This window comes from Rana temporaria, chromosome 3, assembly GCF_905171775.1.
Source record: "Rana temporaria chromosome 3, aRanTem1.1, whole genome shotgun sequence".
NCBI lineage: Eukaryota > Metazoa > Chordata > Amphibia > Anura > Ranidae > Rana > Rana temporaria.
Window position 1 is genome coordinate 465147850 of NC_053491.1, and position 26707 is coordinate 465174556.

Consider the following 26707-nt stretch of genomic DNA (forward strand, 5'->3'; position numbering starts at 1 on the left):
TCCCACTCTCCAGGGTTAAAAGTGTTCCAACCAATTCTTCTGGTTGGCACAGGGCACTAAGAAGTCATTTGTGAAACGCGTACTTGTCTACTTATAGAAGGCCATGCGATATCATCTGTAAGACAGTTAATGTGCCAGTGATTAATCTCTGGTATGCAAATACACTTTAAAAACATAATCTGTTTCCTTGTTCTGTTGCCAGAGTCAGAACAAAGCCAACATTGATCAGAAGAAGTGGAAGCGTCGTGATAGGAAGACGATGAACAGTATAAACTATATACTTAGTGACTATAAAAATAGGAACCTTTGCTGAGTAATGCTTTGGATGACCTTTGAGAACAATTAACTCAGGGGCATGGTGAATCCACAATGACTTCTATAGTGTTTTATTGTATAAGAAGGCCAGCCAGCTTTGCAAACTGAGTGTCATGGCGTCCCCCCCCCCCCCCCAGGAGCCACTGGTTATTTGAGAGTTGAGTTGAGAGGTATCTTGATATGGCACGGTCTTACCCCGAACGGTCCCGACGCGCTTGGGCCTATTTAATCTACCAGCATGTCTTTATTTGGAAGAAAATTGGGTCCCCTGACTTGGACTTTTAAGGCACAAAATTGTAATTCACAAAGTGAGGAATATTGTAGTAAAGAAATTTACTTACTTTACTACAATATTCCTCACTTTGTGAATTACAATTTTGTGCCTTAAAAGTCCAAGTCAGGGGACCCAATTTTCTTCTGATATTTTCTTTGGATGTGGCACCATTAGAGACAGAAACCGATAATCTTTTTCTAGCATGTCTTTATTTGGGCCTATTGCCCCCCACTCACAGCTTACACAGCCAGGCAGACTGCATTCCCATCATTCTTCCTGTAGCACTACCCCCTAGAGAGCCGCTGGATTTTTAGGTCCCCCTATTCCTGCACAGTAACCGGTCCATGGGCTTGTTTTGGTTGTTTTGTTGAGGGAAAATAACTTAGATGGGGATAAGGGATTACGGGATGCCAGTGCCGATCCTGACCTCCCTGGGGCCCTAAGTAAAATGACATGTCACATTAAAGTTGAGAAGAGGGGGTGTTCTGCTGTCGGAAATTACATCTTACATTAACGTGAGAAGCGAGGGGTGCTGACTTCTTACCTCTTCTCCCATGCAGCCAGCGAGTTGAGAAGCGGGGTGAGGGCCTGAAAATTACTTCTCACCAGGCGGGGCCTCTAGTAATTTGGGGGGTCCTCCGCAGCTTTGCAGGGCCCTAAGCGGCTTGCATAGTGAGCCTATAGGGCGGATCGGCCCTGCGGGATGCCCAACTTGACTTGCAAGAACAACTTGAGGACAAGCTTCCTTCACTATGTGCAGAAAAATACAGAACCTGAAATGTACTTCCTTTCGGAGTGATATCAATCTCTGAAAAATCAACAGCAAAGGTTCTTCAGTTAGGAGCTCTATGGTGAAATATAGTCCCCACACTTACAGGAGCTCTATGTCCCCTTGGTGAAATATAGTCCCCACACTTACAGGAGCTCTATGTCCCCTTGGTGAAATATAGTCCCCACACTTACAGGAGCTCTATGTCCCCTTGGTGAAATATAGTCCCCACACTTACAGGAGCTCTATGTCCCCTTGGTGAAATATAGTCCCCACACTTACAGGAGCTCTATGTCCCCTTGGTGAAATATAGTCCCCACACTTACAGAAGCTCTATGTCCCCTTGGTGAAACCAGTGAAGCATCAATGGTATACAGGAGCACTGGTAGAAATAGTAAAGTCAACAGACTGTATGCAGAAGCACTGGTATAACCTATGGGACCTCACTATATGTAGAAGCGATGTGTCCATACTTGCCCGATTTGGGAACCCTTGTCCCGATCGGAGCTTATCCCATACTTGCTCGATTTTGGGACCCTTGTCCCGATCGGAGCTTATCCCATACTTGCTCGATTTTGGGACCCTTGTCCCGATCTGAGCTTATCCCGATTAATTTCCCGGGATTTTGCTTTTGTCCCGGGAAAAACTGGAATGTTTTAGCAAAATGTCTGGCGGGCTACAAAAAAATGAGGACTAATCTCCTTGGCCCGGATTCACAGAGAGCGGGCGCAAATTACGCCGCCGCAGTGCAAATAATATACGCTATGCCGACGCAGCGCAGAGAGGCAAGCATAGAATTCACAAAGCACTTGCTCCCAAAATTGCGCTGGGTTTCCTAGGCGTAAGCCGGCGTAGGTGGAAGTGGGTGTGAGCCATGCAAATGAGGCGTGACCCCATGCAAATGATGGGCCGAGTGTCCGACAGATACGTATAACGAACGGCGCATGCGCTGTCCCGTGGGCACATCTCAGTGCGCATGCTCAAAAACACGTCGGAACAACTGCCTAAGACACGCCGGATCACTGCCTACGACGTGAACGTAACCTACGCCTAGTCATATTCACGTCCAACGTAAAATACGCCGGCTTGCGTTCCCTGGTGCAGACCTTTGCATGTCTGCTGCTGAGTTACACCTCCTTTATGGGGCATAATTTTACGCCGGACGTACAACTTACGCGCACATCGCGTAGCCTGCGTCGGGCGCATGTACGTTCGTGAATCGGCGTATCTCCCAAATTTGCATATTTGAATAGAAAATCAATGGGAGCTCCAAATGCGTCCAGCGTAAATATGCGCCCACTCTACGCCGGTGTAGGCAAGTTACGTCGGTCGGATGAAGCCTGTTTTTAGGCGTATCTTAGTTTGTGGGTCCGGCACATAGATACGACGGCGCATATTTGCACTTATGCGGCGTATCTGGAGATACGTCGGCGCAAGTGCTTTGTGAATGCTTTGTGTTTGGGGGTTCTGAGTAATTTTCTAGCAAAAGAATGATGATTTGTACATGTAGGAGAGAAGTGCCAGAATAGGCCCGGTATTGAGGTGGTTAAAGTGAATGTAAACCCACTCTCATCCTTTATAAACTACTGCCATAGTGCTGATTATAAGAATATACTTGCCTCCTGCATGTATCCTTACCTGTCAAATGTCTCCCCTCTGTCTGTGATGAGACCCAAAAAACTGCAGATTCTGTGGGTGGGTCTGTTGTCTGGAGCTCGTGGGTGGAGTTGTGATGTCAGTAGACTCCACGCCCACCTCTACACTCCCGTGTCTCATGCATTTTCTCCTGTGTATTTCTTGCATTCAATTCTGCTATGATCACATTCAGTCAAAACCCAGAAAAGTCACCACATGACTTCTCAGACTGTGCATGAGTTATGTAAATCACTTGTTACTCACAGCAGGGGGGAAGAACAGACAGGGTTTTCTCCATTTGTCTGTTTTATCTCACTGAAAAAAGAAAAAGAGGTTTGCTCAGAGCTGGATTAACTCTTTGTGGCAAGACTGGGCACAGATGATCTGAAATCCTATACTATACATTGTGCCAGCCAAAAAATAAATTAAACAAATTCAGGTTTACATCCACTTTAAGCTGAACCCAAACAAATTTCCCAGACTCATACAAGCTACTATGAGTCAGCATAAATGTACCTACCTAGACTGTACACTAGAGAATGCTACATTCCTTTGGCTCAAGAATCAGTCTAGGGCAGGGGTCTCCAAACTTTCTAAACAAAGGGTCGGTTTACTGTCCTTCAGACTTTAGGGAGGCCGGACTGTGGGTATCGGGAATAGAAAATGTCCCAGCATCAGTTGGAGTAAACCATGCCCTATTATTGGCATCATTGGGCCACATAGCTGGTGTCATTGGTAGGAATTGTGCCCTATTATTGATATTATTGGGCCTCGTAGTTGTAGTCATTGGTAGAAATTGTGCCCCATCATTGGTTTCATTGGGCTCCTTAGCTGGTGTCATTGTTAGGAATTGTGCCCTATTATTGGCATCATTGGGTCCCGTAGTTGGTGGCATTGGTAGGAATTGTGCCCCATCATTGGTCCCTGTAGTTGGTGTCATTGGTAGGAATTGGGCCCCATCATTGGTATTGTTGGGCCCAGTAGTTGGTGTGATTGGTAGGAATTGTGCCCGATTGTTGCTGTCATTGTGAGGAATTGTGCCCCATTGTTGTTGTCTGTGAATGAAATAGTGCCCCAAGGGCCAAAAAAACGTCAAGCAAAGGGCCACATCAGGCCCCCGGACCGCAGTTTAGAGACCACTGGTCTAGGGGTTTATTTTTGTTTTTTTTATTGGGAACAGGAACTTGGAATGGGGTTCATGGGATTCCCCCCGAAACTGTAGAACTTGAGGACTGCTAGGCATCTGACTGCTCTGTACATAAATGCTGGTGGTATTACACAACCTCAGGCTGCACTGTACTTTCTGCTGGCTGACTAGTACAACTCTTGGCTGTCCTGCACAACTCCTGGCTGCACTGAGCACATATTAGTAGAAATGCACGCTCCTGGCTGTCTTGCACAACTCATGGCTGCACTGCATGAAGAAATAATTCAGGACGGCTGCACTTCCAAAAATCCTTTTATTGAAGCTTCATATGACAGGTGGTTGACAGATGGAGCAGGGGACAAAGAGGTAGACGCCTTTTATCGCAAATGTCAGCGATTAGTCATTACCTGGTACCATGGTAATAACTAAGCGCTGACATTGGTGCGAAGCGCGTCTACCTCTTTGTCCCCTGCTCCATCTGTCAACCACCTGTCATATGAAGCTTCAATAAAAGGATTTTTGGAAGTGCAGCCGTCTGGAATTATTTCTTCACATTACACAGCATGTGTCATGGATATGCAATAATGTCTGGCAGCTTACCTGTCTCTCCATGTGTTCATTAGAGGCCAGACTCTCTTATCTGGCTGCCTTTATCATCTCTCCTCCATGTATGGCTCCACCCCAGGCCATCCCAGGAACTCTATATTAACCACTGCACTGCTGGTCTGCTTTGCTGATCAACATTGTTTGTTAGTATTGTGTTCCTGCTTGCTGTGTGCTACGTTATCTCTGTGTACCGACTTTGGCTTGTCTCTGACTACTCCTGTTTGCCTGCGACCCTGACCCTTGGCCTTCCCTTGGTTACTATCGTCTGCTTGTTGCCCCGACCTCAGCTTACCCTTCACTATCCATTGTGTCCTGAGTGGCTGCTTACCCTCTCTCCCTACAGAGTGTGAAGAGCGTGACCTAGGGGACTCCGGGGGCCGTGACCTGGATCCAGTTGCAGCGAAGGCCATCCCCACCACTAGAGGCTCTGGTGAACACCAACTGGATCTTAGATTCCATGCCCTGGGGAATCTTGGGCTCAAGCTTCCTCTAGAGTTCCTGTTTGTGCCCCAGTGAACCTCACCTTCATATCCACTCTGTGGTCCATCCGCAGCAGTCTGCTATAGGGTTCACTACCTTGTGGTGCACCCCCGGCTCCAACGGGATGCACTTGACACCTGGCCACAGGTGACCTGACAGCGTGCAAGCTGGGCTGGCACCTGACTAGTGTAAAAACATCAAGACTTGCAGCTCAACGCTATGAACAGGTGTGACCAGAACCGTGTGAACTGCGACAGAGGACACCAAAACGTATATAAGTGAATAATTAAGTTTATTTAAAGATAAGTGATAACAATATACAAACAGTGAACAACCAACCAGACAATGACCCACAAACAACAAATAACTATATACAATAGAAGGGAAGTACCTCAATATTAAACGTAGCCAGGCCAGGGTCATTCACAGGAGATGAGCAGATGGGGGCAAGGAACAGGACAAGACAAGGAGAAAGTGGATGGGATCAGGCTGAAGGGCAGGGATGCAAGGTAACAGGAGGGACAGGATCAGGATCAGATGCACAGGGTAACAGGATCAGGTACACAGGTTACAGAATCGGGTTCACGGGTAGCAGGTACAGATCAGGGCACAAAGAAGATACCAAGGCAAGCATGTGAATGCTTGCCGGGTATTTATACACACACCAGTAATCAGTCTCAGGTGACACCTGATCGCAGGAGGTGATGTCTGCTCCACACTGCCAGGAGACACCCGCTGGTGGACATTGGTACTGCGGCCCAAAGATCTAACAGTGCCACCAGCAGGTGAAACCTTTCATGACAGCTTCCGACTGTTAGGAGACACCTGCTGGTGGACACCAGTACTGCGATCCACAGGACCGACAGCGCCACCAAAGGGTGAAGCCTTTCCTGACACTCAAGCTGCTGACTCTAACCTGGATGTCTGGATCTTTGGAAGCTTAGCCTTTAAAACATCAATGTCTGAAAGCTGGTAAGTATACTTGCCTCCTCTCTTTACCGGCTGCCTCTGCTGGAGGAGCTTAGTCTCTTTACCAAATTACTGCCAACCTCCGAAGGGCAGGCAGAAGAGACCACCTTGGATGCTTCAGAGGAGTGGTGTGCAAAAAAGTCAGGACCTGCAACTTTTGCTGCTGCTGACCCTGACCTGGGTATCTTGATTTTTGGAAGCTTAGCCTTCTTAACATTAATGGCTGCTAGCTGAGCTGGAAGCAGACAGTAGTCATATTCTTGCCTCCTTTTTTTGCCTGCTGCCTCTGCTGAGGAAGCTCAGTCTTTGCCCATCAACCACCAGTATCTGAGGGGCAGATAGAAAAGGCAACCACCTTGGATGCTTTAGAACGCCAGGACCTGCAACTTATGCAGGTGACCTGTGCATATATATTTATGGAAGCTTAGCCCTCTAAAAATCAATGGCTGCTAGTTGGGTTGTAAGAAGAAGACAATAGCCATTCTCTTGCTTCTTCTTTTGCCTGCTGCCCCTGCTGGGGATGGTACAGTCTTTACCCATCAACCGCCAGCCTCTGAAGGGCATGCCTTAGAAAGGTGTGCCAAATGGTCAGGTCCTGCAACTCATGCTGTTGGCCCTGACCTATCCCTGAAATGGTTATGTTGATTTTTGTCCTGTAAAACTCAATGGCCGCCAGCCAGGCCTCAAGATGACACCAGACGTATGCTTTCCTCCATTTGCTGCCTCTGTTGGGGAAGCTCAGTGTCTGCCAATCAGATTCCAGCTTGGCCCTTGGTTCTACACCCAGGAAATTACAAAATGTGGGTGAATGTATGCATCTACATAAAGTCTGTATAAAAGGGGTGGCAGCAGAGAAAACGGAAAATTGAATACTTACCTTTCCGTAATTTTCCTTTCCTGGTGCCTACCCATGGCAGCATACCAATGGTCATGGCTCCGCCCCCGACCGACCTACAGGACCTCTTAACTCTCGAAATAAAAGGAGTAGTCCCCCCTCATTAGGCATTCTTAGTAACTAGACCTCAGACCCAAAGAGCAAGTCAACAAGGGAGGTTGTATGCTGCCATGGGTAGGCACCAGGAAAGGAAAATTACGGAGAGGTAAGTATTCAATTTTCCGTTTTCCTGGTGCCTCCATGGCAGCATACCAATGGTCAAATAACTCGCTTACAGGGAGGGTACTGCTCAAAAAATATTTTTAATGAATTACAGAATGGAACACTCTAGCATTTTCCTCCCAAAATCGTGGGAGGTGAGAGCTGCCGGATTTAGGCTATAGTGTGCCATAAAGGTGCTGAAGGAAGACCAGCTTGCCGCCTTGCAGATTGTTTCCGGGGAGACCCGAGCCAAGGCTGCCCAAGATGAGGCCATTCCTCGCGTAGAGTGAGCGTTCACCGCTTTGGGAACAGGGAGACCACTAGCCCGATAGGTGTTTTGGATAAGTCTCACAATCCAGTTAGCTACTGTTGTTTTGGAGGCCGCATCTCCTTTCCTTGCGCCCGCAATGCACCGCGCATGCGCCGCGCCAACGGAGCCCCGCCCACCGAGATGACGAGGCTGAGCTCCGTGACGCGCGCGAAGCGCCGACAGCATGGAGAAAGCCTGCGCTCGGAGGATCAGCTGTAGTGCTCTCTCTCTCCCCCCCACCGAGCGATGTGGAACCCGGATGGTAGTGGGGTGCCAGGTAAAGACCACTGTACACCAACGGTGTTATAGAACATGATACTGGGAGCAAAAATGGATGCTTAGGACAGTCAGCCTTTGTACCTATCGAGGAGAGGGGAAGCTCCTGGAGGTACTATGAGTGTGTGTTGCCAAAAAAAACCCCACAGAAAAAGGGAAAAAAGGGCTCCTATACTTATCGGGTGCCTTTAGCAACCCAAGCGATAGGACTCCGTCCTGCAGGAGAGCATGAACCTGCAACGGTTACACCATAAGACGGTGAGGTAGGACTGACGCGCGATCCTGCGGGGATGAGGACAGAAAAAAGAATGCCTAACGGGGGGGGGGTACTCCTTTTATTAGAGAGTTATGAGGTCCTGTGGGTCGGTCGGGGGCGGAGCCATGACCATTGGTATGCTGCCATGGAGGCACCAGGAAAGACCTTTGTAGAGAAATATTTAAAAAATGTCTGTAGATAAAATTTTAAAAAATGATTGTGAGGAAGGGAACACTTTGGCCTTTTTGCCGTGGATGACAACAGACCTTTTTTTAATGCTGTCTCAATTGAACATCATCATATAAAAATTTCCACAGCCTGTTTTCACTATACTGTGTTGTTTTTTTCAGGAAATCGCTCTCTTCTCCACCTGGCAGTCGAGTCGGTATCTTCAATTGGTGAGACCATTTTCCAAAATAACTACCTTTCTCTCTTCCCTCTTCAATCACACATAGACCATGGCCATGTTATAAACACAAGTTATTTCCCTCCCTCCCTTACCTTCCTGCCATCTTTAACCACTTCCATACCGGGCTTTTATACACACCTCCATACCGGGCCTATTCTGGCACTTCTCTCCTACATGTACAAATCATCATTTTTTTGCTAGAAAATTACTCAGAACCCCCAAACATTATATATGTTTTTTTAGCAGACACCCTAGGGAATAAAATGACGGTCATTGAAACGTTTTATCTTGCACGGTATTTGCGCAATAATTTTTCAAACGCCTTTATTTTGGAAAAAAATTGTTTCATGAATTAAAAAAATAACAAACAAGTAAAGTTAGCCCAATGTTTTTGTAAAATATGAAAGATGATGTTACACCGAGTAAATAGATACCTAACATGTCACGCTTTAAAATTGCGCACACTCATGGAATGGCGCCAAACTTCGGTACTTAAAAATCTCCATAGGCAACGCTTTGAAAATGTTTACAGGTTACCAGTTTAGATTTACAGAGGAGGTCTAGTGCTAGAATTGTTGCTGGCGCTCTAACGCACGCGGCGATACCTCACATATGTGGTTTAAACGGCGTTTACATATGTCGGCGGGACTTGCATGTGCGTTCGCTTCTGCGCGCAAGCTACTGGGGACAGGGGCGTTAAATTTTTTTTTATTTTTTTACATATTTATTTATTTTTTAACACTTTTTTTTTTATTTTTATTTTTTTATTATCACTTTTATTCCTATTACAAGGCATGTAAACATGCCTTGTGATAGGAATGTGTGTGACAGGTACTCTTTATGGAGAGATGCGGGGTCAATAAGACCCACATCTCTCCTCCAGGCTGGAAAGCATGAAATCTGTGAAAAAAAAATCACCGATCTCATGATTACTGTTGCTTAGCAGCCGCAATTGCGGCTTCGTTTACTTACGGGGACCCGGGCGTGACGTCATCACATCGCGCCTGGGTCCTCCGACGGTCATAGAGATGACTGGTGACCATCTGGTCACCAGTCATCTCTATGCTTCCTGCCAGCGCCGGACGATTCGTTCTCAGGGCCCCCGATGGCACGGGAGAGCCCGGAGAAGCACCAGATGGCGGCGGGAGGGGGGGGATGTCCCCTCCCGCCGCCTGTAAGAACGATCTAGCGGTGGAACCGCCGCTATGATCGTTCTTACGTTGTGCAGAATCGCCGGCAGAAGAGAAGGATATCTGAATGATGCCTCTAGCTGCAGGCATCATTCAGATATCCCCCCACAAAGCCCAGGACGTCATATGACGTCCACCCGGATCGGTAGAGGTCCTTTGTGGACGTCATATGACAATGGGCCGGTATTGAAGTGGTTAACCTAGAACAGGGGTAGGCAACCTCGGCCCTCCAGCTGTGGTGAAACTACAAATCCCATCATGCCACTGCCTCTAGGAGTCATGCCTGTGATTGTTAGGGTCTTGCAATGTCTCATGGGACTTGTAGTTTCAAAACAGCAGGAGGACCGAGGTTGCCTACCCCTGAATGAGAGTGTTGTCTTCAACTGTTAGTAGCCCTGGGCACCAAAATACTCAGTCTTATGCCTCGTACACACGATCGGAATTCCCGATGGAAAAAGTCAGACGGAATATTTTCATCGGATATTCCGACCGTGTGTATGCCCCATCTGACTTTTTCCGTCGGATATTCCGACGGAGTTAGAAAGAGAACATGTTCTCTTTTTTTCCGACGGGAAAAAAATTCTATTGGAAATTCCGTTCGTCTGTATGGAACTCCAGCGGAGAAAAAACGACGCATGCTCAGAAGCATTGAACTTAAAGGGCCAGATTTACAAAAGAGATACTCCGTCGTATCTCTCAGAGTAACTATGCGACTGATTCATAGAATCAGTTACGCATAGATATCCCTTAGATCCGACAGGTGTAATGAACTTACACTGTCGGATCTTAGGATGCAATATCTCGGCCGCCGCTGGGGGGAGTTTGCGTCGTAAACCAGCGTCGGGTATGCAAATTAGTAGTTACGGCGATCCACAAAGGTTTTTCCCGTCGTTACGTCGTCGCAAGTGTTAGATTTCCGTCGCAAAGATAGGGCACCTTTAATATGGTGTAAAAGTACTCCACCATGTTAAAGTATGCCCGTCTTTCCCGCGTCGCTTTTGAATTTTTTTGGAATTTTTCTTTTTCCCGGCGTAAGTACTTTGAGCACGTCACGAATTCTCAAAACGTCGGCGCGTCGTAATTTTGCGCAAAGCACGTCGGGAGCATGCGCAGTACGTCCGGCGCGGGAGCGCACCTAATTTAAATGGTACCTGCCCCATTTGAATTGGGCCACCTTGCGCCGGACGTGTTTACGATACACCGCTGAAAATTTCCAGGTAAGTGCTTTGAGGATCGGGCACTAAATGTGAAAACTTGCGGCGGTGTAACGTAAACAGGTTACGTTACGCTGCGCCGCAGCTAAGTAAAACTGGGCCAATTTTTCTAGGCTCTTCGCAGTGTTGTACGTCACTGCATTTTTGACGCAAACTCCGATCGTGTGTACGGGGCATTAGCTGTTGTGCATTGGACATGCTGGTGAACATTGCTTTTTCCTTAGAGGCCAAACATGGTGGCCATGATCGGATACCAGCAGCAGGAGGACACCCAGAGCTGAAGTTTAGGTTACGGACACGCTTTTTTTTTTTTTTTTAGAACAAAACGCTAGCAGGAAGTTATTTTAAACTTTGTATGACTTTCCCAAAATGAAGGCTCTTTTCCTGCCAGATAGCATTTTTATTCCAATTGTAGAGCAACACAAGCGCAGCTCAGTGTACAACCTCACCATGCTGCCGGTGTGGGGATAAAGTTGTCCCTGTATGTACCTCCCAACTGTCCCTGATTTGGAGGGACTGTCCCTGATTTGGAGCAATGTCCCTCATTCTCCTCATTTGTCCCTCATGTTGGTCTGATCTATATAGATGTATATAAAATGCACTTTTTATCTATCAAAAAGTGTTTCCCAGTGCTAAACCTTCCATCCGATTTCTAAATTGCTGCATTTATAAATTCCAAAAGCCAATATAAAGAAATAGTAGTAGTAAAAAAAGCACTTGTGGGTTTAACCAATCTAATTTTTTTGTACAATTCTCCTTTAAGTGGGCGTGGCAAGGGGTGTGTCCTATGCCTGCATACTTTTGCTGATAGGTGTCCCTCATTCCCATCTCAGAAAGTTGGGAGGTATGATGTCGGGATAAAGTTATTCCTGTACACATGTGTGTGTGAGTTACGTGGGAGGGCGTGCTCTGTAACCTGACGGTGGGGAGAATAATGTTCTTATTATCCCCTTAACGCCCGCCGCACGACTATTTACGTCCGCAAAATGGCACGGACAGGCAGAAGGGCGTATATATACGTCCTTGCCTTCTAGCGGGTAGGGGGTCCGATCGGAATTCCCCCGCTGCGTGCGGCGGGCGGATTCCCGCGGGGAGCGATCCGGGACGACGGCGCGGCTATTCGTTTATAGCCGCTCTGTCGCGATCGCTCCCCGGAGCTGAAGAACGGGGAGAGCCGTATGTAAACACGGCTTCCCCGTGCTTCACTGTGGCGACGTATCGATCGAGTGATCCCTTTTATAGGGAGACTCGATCGATGACATCAGTCCTACAGCCACACCCCCCTACAGTTGTAAACACACACTAGGTGAACCCTAACTCCTACAGCGCCCCCTGTGGTTAACTCCCAAACTGCAACTGTCATTTTCACAATAAACAATGCAATTTAAATGCATTTTTTGCTGTAAAAAATGACAATGGTCCCAAAAATGTGTCAAAATTGTCCGAAGTGTCCGCCATAATGTCGCAGTCACGAAAAAAATCGCTGATCGCCGCCAATAGTAGTAAAAAAAAAAATAATTAATAAAAATGCCAAATAACTATCCCCTATTTTGTAAACGCTATACATTTTGCGCAAACCAATCGATAAACACTTATTGCGATTTTTTTTTACCAAAAATAGGTAGAAGAATACGTATCGGCCTAAACTGAGGGAAAAAAATGTTTTTATATATGTTTTTGGGGGATATTTATTATAGCAAAAAGTAAAAAATATTGCATTTTTTTCAAAATTGTCGCTCTATTTTTGTGAGGTGATCAAATACCACAAAAAGAAAGCTCTATTTGTGGGGAAAAAGGATGCCAATTTTGTTTGGGAGCCACGTCGCACGACCGCGCAATTGTCTGTTAAAGCGACACAGTGCCGAATTGTAAAAACGCCTTTGGGCATTTAGCAGCATATTGGTCCGGGTCTTAAGTGGTTAAAGGGAAACTGTAATTTCGCCCATTAAGGGAAAAGTGAGTGTCTGCTGACAGCCCACCAAGCGAGTTATAATCACCCATTCACAACCCTTTGACCCTACAGTACTTGTCAGAATCTTTGCTTTGTTGCTTTAGGTAGGGGGTAAGCATGTAACCACCTCTATGTGACAGTGTTTGTGCCTGAGCAGCCAATCAGCAGGCCTGAACAATGTTACATGCATAGGGGCCTTGACATAATCCACCTGGGTAAGCTCCAATGATGCCATCCAATACTAGAGCTTACCCAGAGTGGACTTCTGCAGTAAGGGAGCACAGGTGAATATACTTTGGGGGGCAGGAAGGGGCTCTCAGCAGACACTGTCATTCAGTCCTGAATGGGCAAGGTGACAGGGTCTCTTTAAAACGTTTGGAGGGGCAGAGAGTTTAGCATACCTCCCAACTTTTTGAGATGGGAATGAGGGACACCCATCAGCAAAAGTATGTAGCCTTAGGACACACCCCCTGCCACGCCCGCTTAACCACTTAAGGACCCCTTCACACCGATATACGTCGGCAGAATGGTACGGCCGGGCACAAGCACGTACCTGTACGTCCTCTTTAAGTGCCCAGCCGTGGGGTGGTGAGTGCGCCTCCGGCGGCGTGCTCGCAACCCGGTCCGAAACTCCGTGACCGTGGGATCCGCGGACACGATCGCCGCCGGTGTCCCGCGATCGGTCTCAGGAGCTGAAGAACGGGGAGAGGTAAGTGTAAATACACCTTCCCCGTTCTTCTCTGTGGCAATGTCAGTGATCGTCTGTTCCCTGATATAGGGAAAGACGATCACTGACGTCACACGTCCAGCCCCACCCCCCTACAGTTAGAAACACATATGAGGTCACACTTAACCCCTACAGTGCCCCCTAGTGGTTAATTCCTAAACTGCAATTGTCATTTTCACAGTAAACAATGGCCCGGATTCAGAGAGCAATTGCGCCTGCGTAACCATAGCTACGCAGCGCAATTGCTTACTTGCTCCGGCGTAACGAATGCTCCTGATTCTGGAACCTCGTTACGCCGACTGCAGCCTAAGATATGCGTGGCATAAGGCTCTGCGATGGCCGCTAGGTGGCGTTCCCGTTGTGCTCAGCGTATAGTATGCAAATTGCATACTAATGCCGATTCACAACGTTACGCGAGCCCTGCGTACGCAGTTTACGTTGTTTGCGTACGGCGGTTTTCGCGTAAGGCTGCCCCTGCTATTAGCAGGGGCAGCCAATGTCACGTATAACCGTCGTTCCCGCGTCGTGAAATTTGAATTTTACGTAGTTTGCGTAAGTGATTCGTGAATGGCGCTGGACGCCATTCACGTTCACTTTGAAGCAAATGACGTCCTTGCGACGTCATTTGCCGCAATGCATGTCGGGAAAGTTTCCCGACGGAGCATGCGCTCTACGATCGGCGCGGGAACGCGCCTAATTTAAATGATTCCCGCTCCCTACGAGATCATTTAAATTGCGCGCGCTTACGCCGGGCATTTTGCCGGAGTGCCCACGCAATTTACGGAGCTACTGCTTTGTGAATCGCGGGTAGCGCAAAAAAATTGCGGGGGCGCAGGGCAAAAACGTTGCCCTGCGCCTCCGTAAAAAAAGCGCAAAGGTACCTGAATCTACCCCAATGCATTTTTATAGCACTTTTCGTTGTGAAAATGACAATGGTCCTAAAAATGTGTCAAAATTGTCTGATGTGTCCGCCATATTGTCGCAGTCACGAAAAAAATCGCTGATCGCCGCCATTAGTAGTAAAAAAAAAAATTAATAAAAATGCAGTAAAACTATCCCCTATTTTGTAAACGCTATACATTTTGCGCAAACCAATCGATAAATGCTTATTGCGATTTTTTTTTAACCAAAAGTAGGTAGAAGAATATGTATCAGCCTAAACTGAGGAAAACAAATGTTTTTTTATATCTTTTTTGGGGATATTCATTATAGCAAAAAGTAAAAAATATTGCATTGTTTTCAAAATTGTCGCTCTATTTTTGTTTATAGCGCAAAAAAATAAAAACCGCAGAGATGATCAAATACCACCAAAAGAAAGCTCTATTTGTGGGGAAAAAAGGACGCCAATTTTGTTTGGGAGCCACGTCGCACGACCGCGCAATTGTCAGTTAAAGCGACGTAGTGCCAAATCGCAAAAAGGGGCAAGGTCCCTAACCTGCATAATGGTCTTGGTTTTAAGTGGTTAAAGGAGAATTCTACAAAAAAATGATTGGTTAAACCCACAAGTGCTTTTTTACCATTACTATTCCTTTATATTGGCTTTTGGCATTTACAAATGCAGCAATTTAGAAATCAGATGAAAGGTTTAGCTCTGGGAAACACTTTTTGAAAGATAAAAAGTGCATTTTATATACATCTATATAGATCAGACCAAAATGAGGGACGAATGAGGAGGAATGAGGGACATTGCTCCAAATCAGGGACAGTCCCTTGAAATCAGGGACAGTTGGGAACAATGGGCCAGATTCACAGCGGAGATACGATCTCAGATACGCCGTCGTATCTCTCAGGCCCCATACACACCATAGAATCTATCCGCAGATAAATCCCATCAAATGGGTTTCTGCGGATAGATCCTATGGTGTGTACACTCCGTCGGATATCTATCCGCAGATAAATCTCCCCTGGAATGGATTTCCAGCAGATAAATATTTGTCGACATGCACAGAATATCTATCTGCTGGAATCCATTCCAACGGATGGATCCGCTCGTCTGTACAGACTTACCGGATCCATCCGTCCAAAGGGATTCCCCGCACGCGCCGTAATGAATAGACGCATGCGTGGAATTCCTTATATGACAGTGTCGCGCCCGTCGCCGCGTCATAATAGCGGCGACGGCGCGACACGTCATCGGCAGAGGATTTCAGCGCGGATTTCAATGCGATGGTGTGTACACGCCATCGCATTGAAATCCTCTGAAATCTTAGAGAGGATTTATCCGCGGATACGGTCCGCTGAACCGTATCTGCGGATAAATTCTATCGTGTGTATGGGGCCTCAGAGTATCTATGCGACTGATTCATAGAATCAGTTACGCATAGATATCCCTAAGATCCGACAGGTGTAAGGCCCCATACACACCATAGAATCTATCCGCAGATAAATCCCATCAAATGGGTTTCTGCGGATAGATCCTATGGTGTGTACACTCCGTCGGATATCTATCCGCAGATAAATCTCCCCTGGAATGGATTTCCAGCAGATAAATATTTGTCGACATGCACAGAATATCTATCTGCTGGAATCCATTCCAACGGATGGATCCGCTCGTCTGTACAGACTTACCGGATCCATCCGTCCAAAGGGATTCCCCGCACGCGCCGTAATGAATAGACGCATGCGTGGAATTCCTTATATGACAGTGTCGCGCCCGTCGCCGCGTCATAATAGCGGCGACGGCGCGACACGTCATCGGCAGAGGATTTCAGCGCGGATTTCAATGCGATGGTGTGTACACGCCATCGCATTGAAATCCTCTGAAATCTTAGAGAGGATTTATCCGCGGATACGGTCCGCTGAACCGTATCTGCGGATAAATTCTATCGTGTGTATGGGGCCTAATTGTTTTACACTGTCGGATCTTAGGATGCAGTACCGCGGCCGCCGCTGGGGGGAGTTTGCGTCGTAACCAGCGTCGGGTATGCAAATTAGGAGTTACGGCGATCCACAACGGTTTTTCGCGTTCGCTACGTCGCCGCTAGTCTAGTTTCCCGTCGCAAAGTTAGTCGTCGTTTTTGATGCCTTAACTTTACACAGCAAACGTATTGCTGTCTAAAGTATGGCCGTCGTTCCCGCGTCGAATTTTAAAAATTCACGTCGTTTGCGTAAGACGTCCGGGAATACGGAAGTACGCTACGCACGTTGCCGATCGAAAAAATGAGGTCAGTTCGCGCAAAGCACGGCGGGAATTTCGAAACGGAGCATGCGCAGTAGGTCCGGCGCGGGAGCGTGCCTAATTTAAATGGCACACGCCCCTTTAAATTACGCGGGCTTACGCCGGAGGCCGCCGGCGTAGGTTTTTATTGCAAGTGCTTTGTGAATCAGGCACTTGCGATGAAAACTTGCGGCGGTGTAATGTATCTATGATACGTTACGCCGCCACATTTCTACGTGAATCTGGCCCTATGAGTTTAGGCTGGCATTTACCAGCTAGCTTATGCTTGCTAGTAGTCTGAATGGAAAACAAGACTGGGCAGGGGCACAAAGCCTGCTAAAATCCTGGCTCTAAAAATTCTTACCACCCTCCTTATACTAAGTACTGATCTAGCAGAGCTTGGGCATCTGCAAAGAATGTGCTTTACAAATTGTGAACACAGGAGGTCCCTCATTTGACATGGAATCCATTCACAGAAAGCCTTGCATTTTTCTCGAGGAACGCAAGGCATTCTCTTATTGGGCTAGGTGGAGATTGTGCCATCCCTGCCCCAGCTCTCCACTTCACCCAGTCAGGGAAAGCCTTTCATTCAACCTTTCTGTAACGACACCCCGAGTATGAAAGGGGTTAAAGTCGTTTAGGACATTCCATTCCCGAACACAAAGGCAGCTACCGAACACTCCAACCGGCCAACCCAGAAACCCATACGAATAATTCTCCCCCAAATACGACACGAAGCTCTGTCTTGAGGATCAAGCAGGAATGAATCTTTATTGAAAGCAATACAAGTTTTATACACAGTCGTTTACTCTGGAAATACACCTGTGACCAGAAACCTAATTAACATGAGCTCATTAAAGTGGAGGTTCACCCAAAAACACAATTTTTAACATTAGATTGAGGCTCATTTTGTCTAGGGGAATCGGGTGTTTTTTTTTAAATCGAAGCAGTACTTACCGTTTTAGAGAGCGATCTTCTCCGCCGCTTCCGGGTATGGTCTTCGGGACTGGGCGTTCCTATTTGATTGACAGGCTTCCGACGGTCGCATACAGCGCGTCACGATTTTCCGAAAGTAGCCGAACGTCGGTGCACAGGCGCCGTATAGAGCCGCACCGACGTTCGACTTCTTTCGGCTACTCGTGACGCGATGTATGCGACCGTCGGAAGCCTGCCAATCAAATAGGAACGCCCAGTCCCGCAGCCCATACCCGGAAGCGGCGGAGAAGATGTATCTCTAAAACGGTAAGTACTGCTTTGATTTAAAAAAAACACCCGATTCCCCTTCAGAAAATGAGCATCAATCTAATGTTAAAAATAGTTTTTCGGGTGAACTCCCGCTTTAACAAATCCCTTTTGACAGCCTAGATGACTCAGAGACATGGGGCTAGATTCAGATAGGTTAGCGGATCTTGGTTTCGAACGTCATTGGTTTCGACGTGAACGTAAATTACGGCCATCCGTATTCGCGAACGACTTACGCAAACGACGTAAAAAATTCTAAATTCGACCCGGGAACGACGGCCATACTTAACATAGGATACGCATATAGCAGGGTTAACTATCCGCCGGAAAAAGCTGAACGCAAACGACGTAAAAAAAAAGCAACGGGCGGGCGTTCGTTTCTGAATCGCCGGAAATCCTCATTTGCATATTTGTCGCGTGAAAAAAACGAAACGCCACCTAGCGGCCGGCCTGGAATTGCAGCCTAAGATCCGACGGTGTAAGTCACTTACACCTGTCGGATCTTAGGGAGATCTATGCGGAACCTGATTCTATGAATCAGGCGCATAGATACGACGGACGGAACTCAGAGATACGACAGCGTATCAGGAGATACGCCGTCGTATCTCTTTCTGAATCCGGGCCCATGAGCTCATTAACAAATCCCTTTTGACAGCCTAGATTACTCAGAGACATGACCTTTAGGCCAGACTTGCCGTCTTGTAGCTCAGAAGACACAATCAACATTATCACAAATCAACACAGAACTCCTTCACACAATAGCAGAGTTAATTAACACAACCAACAATGGGGATCTAATGACTCTTACATTGAACTTCCTGGAATGCCCATATTAGGAGTTATACTTCCTGGTCAGAGCCCTCACAGTGTACAGGGGATAAAATCTTCATATTTCTTGAGAGATATTGTTAATGAATATTACGGTCCCATTTGAAGTAATCCAATCATATTCTCAGGGTTCACTATTTTCTTTCTCACCCTGTGCCCCTAATAGACACAGGTGCCTAGATTCATATACATTGCCGCAACTTTGCGGCGGCGTAGCTTAAGGCATTTAGGCTACCCCGCCGTAAGTTAGCGAGGCAAGTACATGATTCACAATGTACTTGCCTGCTAAGTTACGGCGGCGTAGCCTAAAGCGGGCAGGCGTAAGCGCGCCTAATTCAAATGTGTGTAAGGGGGCGTGTTTTATGTTAACGTTTTTGCCATTCTTTTGAACTGCGCAATGCGCCGGGCGCCTACATTTCCCAGTGTGCATTGCGGCTAAGTACGCCGCACGGGCCTATTGATTTCGACGTGGACGTAAACAATGTAAATCCCGATTCACGGACGCCTTTACGCAAAGTACGTAAAAAATTCGAATTTCGACGCGGGAACGGCGGCCATACTTAACATTACTATTCCAACTAGGGCCTAGCTCTAACTTTACGCGGCCTATCTCTTACATAAACGGCGTAAAAGTACTGCGTCGGCCGGGCGTACGTTCGTGATCGGCGTATCTACTAATTTACATATTCTACGCTGACCGCAATGGAAGCGCCACCTAGCGGCCATCCGAAATATTGCAACCTAAGATAGGACGGCGCAAGCCGTCATATCTTAGATATGTTTAAGTGTATCTCTGATTGAGAATACACTTAAACATAAGTCGGCGTAGATTCTGAGTTAGGTCGGCTTATCTACTGATAAGCCGGCCTAACTCTTTCTGAATCTACCTAAGGGTGACTTAGACATAGGAGGTGCATGGGGAGCTGAAACAAGGGTATCCCATACTTTCCAAGGGATTCTGGGTTCCACGGGCCCTCCCGTCACCCTTTTTTTATAAGCATGGACCTTGGAGAATATTTCCAGGTCCTTCATGGTGGTCTTTGTGCAGATTATCGTTTAGGACTCTGTCTTTAAACTCGCTTCATCACAAAATTTTACATCAGGCTCTCCTCTATTTTGATTCAGACTCTGCGGACCTTACTGAAATCTCCTGGAGGACATCACTGCAGGAAGGGAAGTCACTGGAGGTCCAAGGCCGCAGTATACGTGTTAAGCATTCTGGGATATACCTCATATATAGCCAGGTGAAAGCCCCACCTGTCCTACGCTAATTATCTCCATCTTGGGATGCCTGAGCTCACTCCAAAATTTTCTCTTCCTTCCATCTCAGGTCTTCTACAGAGACGTAACGTTTACTATGGGTCACATAGTGCTACGTAGGTCAGATGACGGGTATGGAGAGGGTGAAATCCTTCTACGTTGTGTTCAGAGTATGCCAAGCGAAGATGAGTTGGCTTATAACACTTGCTACACTTCTGGTAAGGCCACCTCTGCTTTTATTTGTTGGCAATACCCAACATAAAGAGTTGGAAGCAGACACCGCGAGGTTCCCACTTTTTTATCTTCTGTATGCCCTTGCCCTGGAGGCCTCTGAGCTGAAGTTTAGGTATGGCAGTTTCTGCCTAGTTACATTGGTCCAGCTTGTCAATGTCAGTATGTATGTGCCAGTGGCGGCTGGTGCTCAAAAATTTTGGGGGGCGCAAACAAACGAAAAAAACAAAACAAATTGCAGTCTCACTGTGCCCATCAAAAGCAGCCACTGTACCCATCACACGCAGCCACTGTGTCCATCAAATGCAGCCACTGTGCCCATCAAACGCAGCCACTGTGCCCATCAAATGCAGCCACTGTGCCCATCAATTGTCACCACTGTGCCATGCCATCAATTGTCGCCACTGTGCCATAAATTGTCGCCACTGTGCCACCAATTTTCGCCACTGTGCCATGCCATCAAACGCAGCCACTGTGCGATCATTTATCGCCACTGTGCCCATCATTTGTCACCACTGTGCCATGCCATGCCATCAAACACAGCCACTGTGCCATCAATTGTCGCCACTGTGCCCATCAATTGTCACCACTGTGCCACCAATTTTCGCCACTGTGCCATGCCATCAAACGCAGCCACTGTGTGATCATTTATCGCCACTGTGCCCATCAATTGTCACCACCATGCCATGCCATGCCATCAAACGCAGCCACTGTGCCCATCAATTGTCACCACTGTGCCCATCAATTGTCACCACTGTGCCATGGCAAACGCAGCCACTGTGCCATCAATTGTTACCACTGTGTTATCAATTGTCACCACCTTGCCCATCAATTGTCACCACTGTGCCCATAAACAAGCGCCACTGTGCCCTGTTAAATGCCGCCACTGTGCCCTGTTAAATGCTCCCACTGCAAATGCCCCCGAGGGAACTTGCCTTTCTGGGGTCAACCATCCTGCTTCCACCATCCCTCGATGTCTTCTCCCGCCCTCGATGACGCTTCAACCAATCAGGTTACCGGTAACCAGAACTGGTGAACCTGATTGGCTGAGACGCCTGTCGGTATTAGCCAGGGAATGCACCCCCCATGCGTCCCATGGTTAACTATTAGGAAGCCGATTACAGCCCTCAGGCTGTAATCGGAAAGCCTATCAGAGCCGCTGGCTCTGATAGGCACTTCCTAAGCCAACCAGCTGCCGTTATTCAGATGGCCGGCGCTCACCAAGGGGCGGGTCATCTGAATAGTGGGCGGCAGCGACAATACATGGATTCATGCAATGAATTAATCCATGTATTGTTTTTCAGTGGCGGTGCAGGAGCGAGAGGGGGCGGCGCTCCTGAGCCCTCTATGGACGCACCGCCACTGGTATGTGCCATACCTTTGAGATCCCCATAGACATTGCAACTAAAGTGATCTCCACTAGCTTCCAGGTCCTGTGCCAAGCAGGAGGTCCCTTGCTCAGCATGGGCACCATTCAGGGAACACCGAATGGTGGGGTGGTGATGTCACAATCTACAAACACTGTTGGATAGCAGTAAATTACACTTGCTGACTGCCGCACGCCTATATACGTCGGCAGAATGGCACGGGCAGGCAAATGGGCGTACCTGTACATCCCTTTCAATTTACTGCCCAGTGCGCCCACCGCGTGCCTCGTGAGTGCGCCCGTGGGTCCTGGGAACTCGATGTTCCAACAAGGCATTTCCCTGTTCTGCCTAGTGACACGTCAGAGATCTACTGTTGGAAAATGGAGAGAAAAAACTGCGCTAAAAACTCTGAGCAAATAACTGAAAAGCCGATTTTCATGTAAACATAAATACAAGAGCAAAACTGTGGAAGAAAAAATAAATCGCGCTTACCCTATGACCATTCAATATTGAATAGAAATTAATGAATTGTAAACTAACAATTAAATCACCAATGGTAGAACTATAAATTATCCCATATATAAATTAAAATTGTGATAAATTCATAAAAATTTATGAAATAGAATTAAAGGGGTTGTAAAGGTACAATTTGTTTCCCTAAATAGCTTCCTTTACCTTAGTGCAGTCCTCCTTCACTTACCTCATCCTTCCATTTTGCTTTTAAATGTCCTTATTTCTTCTGAGAAATCATCACTTCCTGTTCTTCTGTCTGTAACTCACCACAGTAATGCAAGGCTTTTCCCTGGTGTGGAGTGTCGTGCTCACCCCCTCCCTTGAACTACAGGAGTGTCAGGACGCCCACTAACACGCAGCTCCTTTCTCTATCTGCAACGTAGAGAGCGTCCTGACTCTCCTGTATTCCAGGGGAGGGTGCGAGCACGACACTCCACACCAGGGAGAAAGCCTCGTATTACTGTGTGGAGTTACAGACAGAAGAACAGGAAGTGAGGATTTCTCAGAAGAAATAAGGACATTTAAAAGCAAAATGGAAGGATGAGGTAAGTGAAGGAGGACTGCACTAAGGTAAGGGAAGCTATTTAGGGGAAAAAATTGTACCTTTACAACCCCTTTAATTGAATGAAAGTCCTCAACCGTGTTAATTATTGAAACAAAAAATTGTGTCCATAAAAATAATAATTGGTGTATATATGACTTTAAAAAATATAAAGCTTTTTAAAGCTTTTTACTGTCAAAATTAAATAAATATATAAAGCTAAACACCAGTGCTCTGTGAAAACAAAAAGTCCATATAATTGTAAGATGTCGTATCCAAAAGCAACCATGTTGAATCCACCACCAATCAGCAGAAATTACTTCTTACCAGCTTGACACGATCCCCCGTGACAGAGGATCAAAAATGCCTGTAATCCATCAGCTTTCTTCAAGAAACAGCAAACACAAGCACGGATAAGCAGTGACTCTGGACCAATGAACCATCAGCAGATGCACGCGATACATAGAAGATATAAACGCTCCGTAAGTTGTGGCGGCGCAGCGTAAATCGGCTGGCGTAAGCCCGCCTAATTCAAATTTGGATCAGGGGGGCGTGTTTTATGTAAATCTACTGTGACCCGACGTGATTGACGTTTTTACCGTAAAGTACGCCGCAAGGACGTCATTGGTTTCGACGTGAACATAAATGACATCCAGCCCCATTCACAGACGACTTACGCAAACGACATAACTTTTTCAAATTTCGTCGCGGGAACGACGGCCATACTTAACATTGGTACGCCGCACTTATGCCTCATATAGCAGGGGCAACTATACGCCGGGAAAAGCCTAACGTAAACGTCGTAACTTTACTGCGTCGGCCGCGCGTACGTTCGGGAATTCGCGTATCTAGCTAATTTACATATTTTGATGCGTAAATCAGCTTACACGCCCCTAGCGGCCAGCGGAAAAATGCAGTTACGATCCGACGGCGTAAGAGACTTACGCCTGTTGGATCTAATGGATATCTATGCGTAACTGATTCTAAGAATCAGGCGCATAGATACGACGGCTCGATTAGGACTTACGACGGCGTACATGGCGCTGCGCCGTCGTAAGTCCTTTCAGAATCTGGGCCAAGCAGTTTAAAAGAAGCCTTTAAGTCTGGAGTGCCGGCCGGTGCACAAACACACCCCCGTCCTTCTGGGAAAAAAACGTATGGAGCTTGAGGTGACGTCAGCGCATCGCTCCACCCTTTTAATAAAATTACCCCCAAAAAAAAGTTGTAATAAAAATATTAAACTATTTATATCTAGTGGGTATTGTAGAGGTCGCTACTGATAGCATAATTAAAGTTCCAGCTTTTTGAAATATGGTGAACAGGGCTGTCTTTAATATTGATTGAACCCTGGGCAAACATTTTCTTGGGGCCCACTCTCTCAAATCCACTTATCAACTACAGTGGAACCTCGGATTGCGAGTAACGCGGTTAACGTGGGTTTCACAATACGAGCACTACTGTATTTTTAAAAATTGTAACTCGGTGTGTGAGTGTTGTCTTGCAAAACGAGCACGATTCAGGCCAAAGCGGTGTGCAGTACCGTGTTTGGCCTGAGGTGGGGGGGCGCCAGAGCCGAGCAGAACAAAGTCTTTCCGAGGTTTGCTGAGGTGTTCTCGGGGCGTTTTCGAGGCTCTCCGGAGCCCCCCCGCCTCTGGCCGCATGTTGTATTGCATGTCATTGAAGTCAATGCGGAACAAATTACTTTCTTTCCATAGACTTCAATTGGGAAACTTGCTTTGATATGCGAGTACTTTGGATTACGAGCATTCTCCTGGAACGAATTATGCTCGTAATCAAAGGTTCCACTGTATTTACGAGCAGCTGCTTTGGGCCCCACAACAATGACGGGGCAGCTACCCTTTTAGCCCTGGTAGCGTTGCCACTTATTTACATTCATTGAGAAAATGCAAAGGGTTCTTTGAATGGCACCTACACCAAGCAACCTCTTGTGATTACTAAGCAGCATGGCAGCTACTCCAGTACCGGAACCTAGCAGCAATCATTATAGTAGTGGTGCCTACCAAAGTGATATTCCAATTTTCATAGGGAGCCCACAGGTTTGGCACGAGCATACTTACATTGGTCCTAGCTGGAACCAAGTCCCCTAAACCTAACCCATAAATATAACCCTGCCTCTCATCTTAAAGCCTAACTTCCAATTTTCATTTTACTTGAAGGTGAAGAGAGGGGAAGATGACATCACAATCTCCTCCTCAGCCTTCTGTTAATCCATAAAAACACTAAAGCCGCGTACACACGATCGGTTCATCTGATGAAAGCGGTCTGATGGACCGTTTTCATCAGACGAACCGATCGTGTGTGGGACCCATCGGTTTGTTATCCATCGGTGAAAAAACTAGGAACTTGTTTGAAAATTATCTGATGGTTAAAAAACTGCTATAAAAAAACGATTGTCTGTGGGCACGTCCATCGGTTAAAAATCCATGCATACTCAGAATCAAGTCGACGCATGCTTGGAAGCATTGAACTTTATTTTTCTCAGCACGTCGTTGTGTTTTACGTCACCGCGTTCTGACACAATCGTTTTTTTAACTGATGGTGTGTAGGTGCGACTGATGAAAGTCAGCTTCATCGGATATCTGATGAAAAAATCCATCAGACCGTTTTCATCGGATGAACCGATCGTGTGTACGCGGCTAAAGTGTCAGAAACCATGAATCAGACCGAGACAGAACAATAATAATAAAAAGATAAACAGAGTAAGCGTAGTCAAAACATAGCCAGAGTTCAGGAACCGGATCGGATAGTCAGCTAAGCCAAATGTCAGAGAGCCAGAGAAGAACGTGTAGAACAGCAAGCGGGATCAGGAGCCAGAGGGGATGCCAAGCAAGTCTTCAACAGGAACGCAGGAGATAATCTCTGTGATGTTGACCAAGACGAAGGCAGAGAGCAACTGAGCTGGAAGGCTTAAGTAGGCAGGACTGACGAGCAGGATCATCAACAGTTGAGTCACTGTGGAGAGATAGGAGCTGGCAATTAGCCGACAGCTGAGCGGCCAGCTCAGAGAACGAAGGGCTGAGCCCAGCCCTGACACAAAGCTTCCAGTAAATGGCTAAGCAGTGCCCAGCCTGACTCACTTTTGTTTTGGAAACGGGATGGAAAGTTTCTATACCTCTGACCGAACACAACAGGCGCATGTATTAGTAATGGAAATAGCTAATTTGGGCCAGCTTGGCCCAAACCAACTATTTAAAAGAAAATTAAGCCTGGGTGTAGATTTAATCCCTAGATACAACCCAAAGTCTAATACTAAACCTTAGTTCAACATAGCCAATAATAATGTTCATATCAGCCTTGAATGTCTAAGGCCTCGTACACACGATCGGGTTTCTCCGCAAAAACCAGCAAGAAAACTGCTTCTTGCCGAGATTCCCGTGCGTGTGTACGAGGCATTCAGGTTTCTCGTCTGGAAATCTGGCCAGAATCTCGACGAGAAAAAAAGAGAACCTACTCTGTTTTTTTTCTTCGAGATTCTCGTTTGCCTGTTTCCAGACGAGAAACCCGAGAGTGTGTATACTTACCTGTCGCGTGGAAACCCGCGCATGCTCGAAATGACTTTGACACATGCGCGGGAGCTTCCACGGCATAGGTAGGGTGAAGCAACATGGCGGTGACGGCATCGAATGTGATGAGCGCATGTTCGTCATACGCAATGACGTCACCGCGTTCTTTCCTTTCAAGAGAACCACGGTTCTTTTGAAATGAAAGTCAGTACACTCGGGCGGCAAGAGTTTCTTGCCAAGAATCTCGTCGGGGAAAACGACGGGTTTTTCCTGACGAGATTCTCGGTCGTGTGTACTAGGCCTTAATCCAAAGGTTGATACCAGTGGAGAAATACAGTAGGAAGTTGTGTAAAAAAAATTAGGATGCCAGCCCATGTACATGTGAGGAGCTAGGAGAAATCTGGCTGCAGTGAATCAGAT

At 46.9% G+C, this 26707-nt stretch overlaps 1 protein-coding gene across 1 annotated transcript in view; it reads left to right on the top strand.

Annotated features, from left to right (window-relative positions):
- The window catches only part of LOC120930622 (tumor necrosis factor ligand superfamily member 12-like), a 103227-nt gene that overhangs the window by 75722 nt on the left and 798 nt on the right, over window positions 1-26707 (top strand). The window contains exons 10-12 of the mRNA XM_040341798.1: window positions 8484-8531; window positions 19977-20095; window positions 20182-20329. Of these exons, the coding sequence (XP_040197732.1) occupies window positions 8484-8531; window positions 19977-20095; window positions 20182-20329 (315 nt within the window). The remainder of the gene's footprint in view (window positions 1-8483; window positions 8532-19976; window positions 20096-20181; window positions 20330-26707) is intronic.